This window comes from Monopterus albus, unplaced genomic scaffold, assembly GCF_001952655.1.
Source record: "Monopterus albus unplaced genomic scaffold, M_albus_1.0 scaffold16.1, whole genome shotgun sequence".
In the NCBI taxonomy this organism is placed as follows: Eukaryota; Metazoa; Chordata; class Actinopteri; order Synbranchiformes; family Synbranchidae; genus Monopterus; species Monopterus albus.
In genome coordinates this window covers 2,599,233-2,608,598 of record NW_018127896.1, presented here as the reverse complement: position 1 = coordinate 2,608,598, position 9,366 = coordinate 2,599,233, and the positions used below count along the sequence as shown (strand labels likewise).

The following is a 9,366-nucleotide window of genomic DNA, read 5'->3' as shown; positions in this document are numbered from 1 at the left end:
GAAAATCTGTGGAGGGAGCTGAAGGTTCGAGTTGCCAAACATCAGCCCCGACACATTAATGACTTGGAGAGGATCTGCAAAGAGGAGTGGGTCAAAATCCCCCCTGAGATGTGTGCAAACCTTGTGGCCAACTACAAGAAACATCTGACCTCTGTGATTGCCAACAAAGGTTTTGCCACCAAGTACTAAAGCACGTTTTGCAAAGGGATCAAATACTTATTTCATTCATGAAAATGCAAATTAATGTATAACTTTTTTTATAATGCATTTTTCTGGATTTTTTTTGTTATTGTTGTCTCTCTCACTGTTCACATAAACCTACCATTGAAATTGTAGACTGATCATTTCTTTGTTAGTGGGCAAACTTACAAAATCAGATGGGGTTCAATTAATTTGTTCCCTGACTGTATCTATCTATCAAACATGCACATAGGGTGATACATTTTATTAGCTGTAGCGTTGTGTAATAAGGCAATAACTTACTATGTGTATACAGAATATAAATATACATGAATCTGAAAAGCAGCCTCTGAAGTTATCAAATAAATGTAATGCAGCAAAAAGTCCAATATTTGTCTCTAAACTGTAGTGAAGTTCAAGTATGAAGTAGCAGAAAATAAATGTACTGTACAAGTAAAGTACAGATATCTCAAAACTACTTAAGTACAGTACTTGAGTAATTGTACTAAATTAATTTCCATCACTAGACTGAACTGGACAAAAGTTTAAAGCAATTGATTATCGGGATTTAGCTTTTGACCCTGGACCAGCCACAGCACTCTGCTCAGAGGACCCGAGGGTCCCAGCTGCCGTGAAATCTTAGTGACACATTCTGAAGGCAAGAAAGGAATCTTGTCCCCTGAACGTCTGTGCAGAGTGTGTGTTGCTATGCCAGCACCATTTAACAGCTGCTGAGTTAGACAGCCTGTGTAGTCCAGCTAGGGCTTCTTTTGCCTTAAAGCTGTTTGTTTTGAGCATGGAGCTTGAGTTGAGGTAGTGAATGCAACATCCCAGCCCATGGCCATGTGTTTCTGCTTCTCTGCTGCAGCCTAACATCTGCTGAAGCGTGATGCTGAGCCGACAGGCAGATACAGCCCCCCGGGGCAAGCTGAGCACCGGCCTACTGCAGGACCTCATCCAGAGTGCCAGGCCTCCTTCCTTCTGCTTCCTGCTCCCCAGGGTCCATGCAGCTGATGTTTCTGCTGCTCAGTCTGCACAGCTGCCCTCTTCTTCCTCTTCCTCCTCCTCGACCAGTCATGTTCCTGCACCCATCCTTGCTTCCAGCAGCATGCCAACCAACATGGGCAAGCCAGAGTTCCCAGACAGAGGATGGGATCGCATCAAGGAGCTCTTTGATCGAGAGTTAGTGTTTGTCTTCAGAAACCGTTTTCCATAATTTTCATCATTGTTAAAAAACAATACTGTAGCCATTTGGTTGCTGGGTGTTCTGTAGCTTTTTATACTGTAGACAGTGTAATGGAAAATTTGATATTGATGCAGTTAGTTGATTAATTGATTATCTAATAAACAGATAATTAATCAGCAGCCATTCTAACTTATTAATGGTTTAAGTCTTTTTTTAGAGCATAAATTCCAACATGTCTTAGCTCCCTGTGTTTACTAGTTATTATTGATGAGCCACTAATAATGGCTGAAGATCAGGGTCAAGAGATATGGACTTTCTCCAATGACACATGTCACTCTTGTCTTCCTGTAGTGTGACACAAAGGTACCCGGAGGAGCTGACCAACGTGATAAAGAGTGGTATAGTAGCTGCATTCACAGGCTTTCTCTATGGAGGCCTGCCAGCTGCACGCCACGCCCGGCAGAGATACATCCAGATCAGCCAGGCGGAAATCTACACTAGTCGTGTGGACGCAGTGGTGAGTCAAATCTGTATCAGCTCTGCCTCCCAGTGTTGAGTAACTGAACAAGAAAGACTTAAGGTTGCAGTTTAATGGTAAAACTACCTTTTCACAACAATACAACTTTACCTTAATGTTTGGATGAGATACTCCTGAAGTAGTGTTGTGATTTGTAGTTTAAGGAAACAACTGGAAAAACAACATAGAAGTTACAGCATCTTGGGAATATACAGCAGCATCCTCATGTTATTGTGTGTCTTTTCTGTCTAAATCAGCGCTCCGCCCATAATGCAGCTATCCGGGGTTTTGTGAGATACGGATGGAGATGGAGCTGGAGAGTGGCTGCATTTGTCACCATATTCAAGTAAGCAAAAAAAAAAAGTAGATGATGCTGAGGAATGTCTACAAATGAGCCATTTCAAAGTAATGTCTCAAAAATGATCTGCGGATGGATGTTTTCAAGTGTTTTAGCTCTAACAGACATTAACTATAATGTAGCTGAGCAGAATGTCATTGATATTAGATTTTGTATTATTTGATTACTTCTATTTTCAGTGATCATCCTCCTTAGATCTGTTGGCTTCACTCTCTTTCTCTGCCTGTCTCTCCTCTCTAGTTCTGTCAGCACAGGCCTCTCTGTGTACAGAGACAAGTATACCCTCAGCCATTATGTTGCTGCTGGAGGTGAGTCACAATGGGCTTCAACAGGACTTAGTTAAAGCCTATTTATCCAGGGAAAGTTAACTAAAAGTGCATGTGCATGTAATCACCCATCTCTCTACTGCAACTATTTAAATAAAGACCTTCAACTGGCCCGAACCAATATAAAACGACCAGATCACCCCAGAAATGCACTGTCCAGCAAATGTAAAGTTATATTGTGCAGGAACTGTTTGTTTGTCCAGTTACAGTCTTTCAGCTTTTGAAAAGTTCATAGTTAGTAACATTTCTGGCACTGACATTAATAATGACAGAGTTATGAATGATGATAATAAAACCGTGTGTATGTGTGTGAGCAGCTGTCACTGGAGGCCTTTTTAGACTGAACCTGGGCATGGGAGCGCTGGTGGCAGGGGCAGTCATTGGAGCAGTGCTGGGGTAAGTAAGGTGGGCTTGTGCTTCCAGAAGCAACCATTTACATCCACTGGTCACCAGTTCTGCTCCCAAGCCTATGACAGTCAGTGATCTAGAAGAAGCCCTTCAATCCTCTTGACTAGACCGAGTTACATTATCAGGAATATGTGTGTGTGTGTTTTTAAACAGACATGTTTTTGCTCATGTATGTTTATGCCTGTATGTTTGAGAGTGGTGAGAACTCTGGCAGCCAGCTGCGCCCCTCCCAGCAGCCCTCTGTCGCCCAGCTGAACCCCCCACCCCCACCCCCTGCTCTGTTCACAGTGCCTGAGGGACTCGTGCACTGCAGAGGGACATGTTTTGGGTACTAGAGCAAGGAGGCAGGCCAAGGCAGCAGCTGTCCCTCTCCATTTCTACCATGTCTGTTATTCCAGCATCTCATCTCCATCTACCACGGTTTGAATAGGCTTGTGCGTCACTCCGTCTCATCTCTCCTCAACCCTCTCTTCCACTTGGAGCTGACTGCACAGAGCCAAGAGCAGATTTGAATGTGATTGTGTAATGGAGACAGACTGTGAAGTGTCTGATGGTGTAACAGACTGGAGGGGCCCGTTTGGATTGTTTCTGTGATTGTCAGCTCTAAGTTGGCTCAGCCCTCATCTGTTCTCCTGTTGGCTCCGTCCTAGCATCTCCTCCACCTCCTGGCCTCCCTCTCACTGTCTGCCTCACTAACTTGCCACCTGGAGCGTTCGATGTGTGCAAACAGGCCCAGCCCTGGCTCTGCCAGGTGCATTCGGGGCAGAAGGGGTTGAAATGAAAGCAGGCAGCTAATCGGAAAGCACATCACGCTCCAGATCTCACCCCAGAATCATCCTGTCTGTGCACGTGGTGGTGTGAGTGGAAGGTGGGGTGGTGCAGGAGGGGCTGCACAGTTTGTTAGGGGCAGTGAAGAGGAAATTTGACACTAAATTGTTATAGTGGTGTAACTGACAGATGCCTTGGTTTATGTAATTAAAATAGCTGCTTTAACATAATGTGGCAGGAAGTGTTTTAGGAAGGTTCTTAACCCAGTATTCACAGGTTTGGACACACTTTTCCATTGACTGGAGCAGTAAAATGTCTTCAAGCTTTTCACTGGTGGTATATGTGTTTAATATATTTATCGTAATATAAAATCATTCTGCTCAGGGTTCCCACTGGTGCGTTGATCATCAGCCTGCAGTCACTGGCAGGGGAAACGGTCCAAGAGCGGAGAAGGAGAGAGCGCAGGGAACTTTATGAACGCAGACTCGCAGACTGGTAAGTTACATTAGAAGAGCTGAATCAAAATCTTTTACGCTTTTCTAGGATAATTCACCAGATTATGTTTTATCCTGATGTTCTTTTGTTAACCTGTTACTCATTAGGACAGCCCGTCTCCAGCTGACAAATGAGTTGATTGGTGATCTGAATGTCAGCTCTCAGGCAGAGGAAACCAGTAAAGACTTAGAGAGGATCGAAGAACTGCTCAGTTTACCTCAGAATCCAGATGTGGCTCAGGACTCGTGCAGTCAGTGACTGCAGCCTGTTGGACAGTGAAGGTGGGACTTCATTCAGCTATGAAGATACATGGATCATTTCTTTCCATGGACTCTACTGCACATTTTCTGTCTGGCTGAATGGAGACAATTCACTTCAGGATTTAAAAACACTGTTGTACCTCAAACCTTGAGTGAGCTGCTCAACAGACACTGGTTGTAGTGAGCAGCTGTGAGTCAGCATGTGTGTGAGAGAGAAGCAGGTTAGCCCTGTGGGGAAAAGCTAATGCTAAGGTGTGTTAAGTCTTTTACCAAATGCAGGACACTTGCATGTTGAACACATTTACAGTGTACAGCAGCAAACTGTTGTCCTTCATTGGCCGGCTGTCCCATAATGTTTTGTTGTAATGAAGAAAGTGCTAGACAAATCTGAGATGGTGTGGGGGAACAAAGATTGAAGTCACACATGTTCCTGGTGTCATTTCATGTTATTTAGTATTGGCCTGATAATTTCTCATTGAACAGGATGCAGTAACAACTTGTGATCGTTAGTTTTGAGTGAGTAAACCTAATAAAACATCTTCAGTATGAGGAAACACACCGATTCCTGCATATCTGTCTCTGACTCTGCCCTCCCACAAAGTGCCCTCACCTTCCTCATTGTGGTTAGTTACAGCTACAGTAGTTTTTTGACACCAAACTGTCAAATGTCAATCCATCTCTGTGACAAAAAGGCTTCTTTCTTTTCCCCAACACACCACTGTTAAGTGCAGTGAGCTTCCCACTTTGCCTCTTGGGCCTTTCAGCAACTAGGTCAAACGTAGCCTCGGCCCCTGGTGTAAACAAGATGTGACACAGCAACAGCTGGGGCCCCTCGGCGCTGCAGTGCTAGCCAGGAGAAACGGACCACGCTCAACAACACAGCTTCAGGTAAACATTGATACATGAGAAACAAATGTTAGTTTTGCTTTCTAGCAGTGAAAATATTGCAGTAAGTGAAGGGATGTAAGTTCAGGTTGACAATGTATTGTCTGTTGGCTTTGTTGCAGCATCTGAGAGTTATGAAAATTGATTTTCTGTCTGGACTAGTTTGTTTCAGTGTAAACTTTTGGCAGGTGAAAAAGTAAAACTAAATTAATTATGAGAGGAGCCAGAACACCTGGGTGGTTTTCACGTGCCAATAGGTTTTCTAAAAATTAAAGGTTCATAAATTGACTCTGGGGGCCCTCTGGTGGTGGCACTGGGGAACCGCACAATGCATGCAACTGTTTTCTATAGCATAATACAATGAAACTCTTTATAATAAACCCAAATATAAAAAAATATTAATAGCCAGCACTTTTGTATTTGGCATCTTCAGGCAAGTAACACTATGTGAATACTGTCGTTTCTCCTAACAATAGGAAGCTAAATAAAATGTTAGATTTTTTTGCAAAGTAAAACAGCATTATTCATTTTTTTTTTTTATTGAAACAAAGTAACACATTAACAAAACAGTACCAAACATGGGAGACAAGACAACAGATATATGATAGTGTTTTACAAGATTGTAGTGTGTGACAGTGTGGGTATTTCCAACTTATGCAGTCTATGAAACGCAAGAAAGGGTAAAGGAGGGAAATAATAAATAAAAAATTACCAATAATAATGATGATAACAGTACTACTAATAAAATCAGCTTGTTACATTTCTAGAGGTTTGTGGGAATGTGCGTGGCCTCAGCTCCAGGTGTTTGGTTCAAGTTGAAATGTGTTAAAAATGGTTCCATGTGTCATAAAAAGCTGATAAACTATTCTTGAGAGTGGATGTCATTTTCTCTAATGTGATGTATTCTATCAGAAGATTGGTCCAGTGGTTTATATGTAGAGATTTTTTAATTTCCAGTTTTGAAAGATTGTTTTCTTGGCAATAGCTAGAGAAATGAGGAGTGGGGTTTTGTATTTAATTGGTAGGTGGTCGATTTCTATGATATTACCAAGTAAGCAAAGTTTACAGAGTAAGCATTATTCATTTCCACAGGTGCACAGTTTTATACTACTGATAATGTGGACACTTGGAATGAAGGTGCTGAGCCCTCACGTTCTCAGGCCTCTGTTTACCAGCAGAGGAGAGAGGCAGGTCTCAACTGTACTTCAGAAATTGAAGGCAGCGATTTGGAAAAGGAGGTGACAGATTGTTTTAGTCACCTTCAAAATCCTTTCTCAAACATTACAAACATCTTTATTTTCAAAAGATCTGTAAAGAATTTCAAAATTATCACCAAAACATTGGAAAGACAACACCAGAGACAGGTTTGAGAAGAAGGAAACAGTCGATAGCTTGGAATGTGGTGAAAGATTAAGTGCAGTTTCTAACGTTGCATACTCTGATGTTCCAGCCGCTACAGTGCCTTGCGAAAGTATTTGGCCCCCTTGAACTTTGTGACCTTTTGCCACATTTCAGGCTTCAAACATAAAGATATAAAACTGTAATTTTTTGTGAAGAATCAACAACAAGTGGGACACAATCATGAAGTGGAACGAAATTTATTGGATATTTCAAACTTTTTTAACAAATAAAAAACTGAATAATTGGGCGTGCAAAATTATTCAGCCCCTTTACTTTCAGTGCAGCAAACTCTCTCCAGAAGTTCAGTGAGGATCTCTGAATGATCCAATGTTGACCTAAATGACTAATGATGATAAATAGAATCCACCTGTGTGTAATCAAGTCTCCGTATAAATGCACCTGCACTGTGATAGTCTCAGAGGTCTGTTTAAAGCGCAGAGAGCATCATGAAGAACAAGGAACACACCAGGCAGGTCCGAGATACTGTTGTGGAGAAGTTTAAAGCCGGATTTGGATACAAAAAGATTTCCCAAGCTTTAAACATCCCAAGGAGCACTGTGCAAGTGATAATATTGAAATGGAAGGAGTATCAGACCACTGCAAATCTACCAAGACCTGGCCGTCCCTCTAAACTTTCAGCTCATACAAGGAGAAGACTGATCAGAGATGCAGCCAAGAGGCCCATGATCACTCTGGATGAACTGCAGAGATCTACAGCTGAGGTGGGAGACTCTGTCCATAGGACAACAATCAGTCGTATACTGCACAAATCTGGCCTTTATGGAAGAGTGGCAAGAAGAAAGCCATTTCTTAAAGATATCCATAAAAAGTGTTGTTTAAAGTTTGCCACAAGCCACCTGGGAGACGCACCAAACATGTGGAAGAAGGTGCTCTGGTCAGATGAAACCAAAATCGAACTTTTTGGCAACAATGCAAAACGTTATGTTTGGCGTAAAAGCAACACAGCTCATCACCCTGAACACACCATCCCCATTGTCAAACATGGTGGTGGCAGCATCCTGGTTTGGGCCTGCTTTTCTTCAGCAGGGACAGGGAAGATGGTTAAAATTGATGGGAAGATGGATGGAGCCAAATACAGGACCATTCTGGAAGGAAACCTGATGGAGTCTGCAAAAGACCTGAGACTGGGATGGAGATTTGTCTTCCAACAAGACAATGATCCAAAACATAAAGCAAAATCTACAATGGAATGGTTCACAAATAAACATATCCAGGTGTTAGAATGGCCAAGTCAAAGTCCAGACCTGAATCCAATCGAGAATCTGTGGAAAGAACTGAAAACTGCTGTTCACAAATGCTCTCCATCCAACCTCACTGAGCTCGAGCTGTTTTGCAAGGAGGCATGGGCAAAAATTTCAGTCTCTCGATGTGCAAAACTGATAGAGACATACCCCAAGTGACTTACAGCTGTAATCGCAGCAAAAGGTGGCGCTACCAAGTATTAACTTAAGGGGGCTGAATAATTTTGCACGGCCAATTTTTCAGTTTTTTATTTGTTAAAAAAGTTTGAAATATCCAATAAATTTCGTTCCACTTCATGATTGTGTCCCACTTGTTGTTGATTCTTCACAAAAAATTACAGTTTTATATCTTTATGTTTGAAGCCTGAAATGTGGCAAAAGGTCGCAAAGTTCAAGGGGGCCGAATACTTTCGCAAGGCACTGTAACTGGGTGAAGAACCGTGGAGCTGAGTATCAGCTTGCTATGTGTGTTTGTATTTGAATAAATATGGAAATATCTGTTTTCAGAAAGATCACCAGTATCACTGTAAATGATGTTCAAGCTTTTGTTGCAACTTGCTGAGTCGACTCTCTGTTTTGATGAGCACCTTAATGCTGCCATGTCCAGGAGAGAACTGACTGATGTTCTAACTGAGCTGACTGATTACAGACCCTCTGACACATAGGTCTCTAATGAGATGGATGGAAATGCACACGCAGTGTCATATTGTCATTTAGTGTGACCTGTGCTAATAAAGACATTGTGATAAAGCCAGTGATGTTTGTATGTACGGTGTGCTTGTTGAAAATACAGGTTCACTTGAGCTGCAAATGTGTCGGTGTCTTTTTTTTCTTATTTTTCTAATAGTATTTAACTGTGTGTGTGGGAACGGAACCGGGGGTTATAAATGGACTCCCTGCAGTGTTTTTTAAAATACAAATCAACGACATATTCCCAAACTATAACCACCGGACCTAAACACTAGTCTGCAGCACATGACAAGTCCCAGGACGGGCTGCAGCCTTACAGGAAGCATCTCATCATCACATAAATGTTGACAAATTAGATTGTTTTGTTTTGCCACCATATGTGCTTATACCAGGGCCAGGCACCCTCCTGCCCCATTGTAAATGCACTGCAGGTACAATGTCCATCCATTCATCCATCCATCCATCCATCCATTTTCTTCCTCCACTTATCCGGGACCGGGTCGCGGGGGCAGCAGTCTAAGCAAAGATGCCCTGACTTCCCTCTCTCCAGACACTTCCTCCAGCTCCTCCGGGGGAATGCCGAGGCGTTCCCAGGCCAGCTGAGAGACATAGTCCCTCCAGCGTGTTCTG

At 42.5% G+C, this 9,366-nt stretch overlaps 1 protein-coding gene across 2 annotated transcripts in view; it reads left to right on the top strand.

Moving 5' to 3' along the window:
• The window catches only part of timmdc1 (translocase of inner mitochondrial membrane domain containing 1), a 7,412-nt gene extending 1,583 nt beyond the window's left edge, over positions 1-5,829 (top strand). The window contains exons 2-8 of one of the 2 annotated variants that reach the window (XM_020592216.1): positions 1,049-1,362; positions 1,718-1,883; positions 2,141-2,229; positions 2,482-2,549; positions 2,885-2,963; positions 4,128-4,238; positions 4,346-5,829. In XM_020592216.1, coding sequence (XP_020447872.1) covers positions 1,070-1,362; positions 1,718-1,883; positions 2,141-2,229; positions 2,482-2,549; positions 2,885-2,963; positions 4,128-4,238; positions 4,346-4,496 — 957 coding nt within the window. In that variant the 5' untranslated portion in view covers positions 1,049-1,069 and the 3' untranslated portion in view covers positions 4,497-5,829. The remainder of the gene's footprint in view (positions 1-1,048; positions 1,363-1,717; positions 1,884-2,140; positions 2,230-2,481; positions 2,550-2,884; positions 2,964-4,127; positions 4,239-4,345) is intronic. The other variant, XM_020592214.1, reaches the window with a different exon arrangement.
• Positions 5,830-9,366: the final 3,537 nt, after the last annotated feature.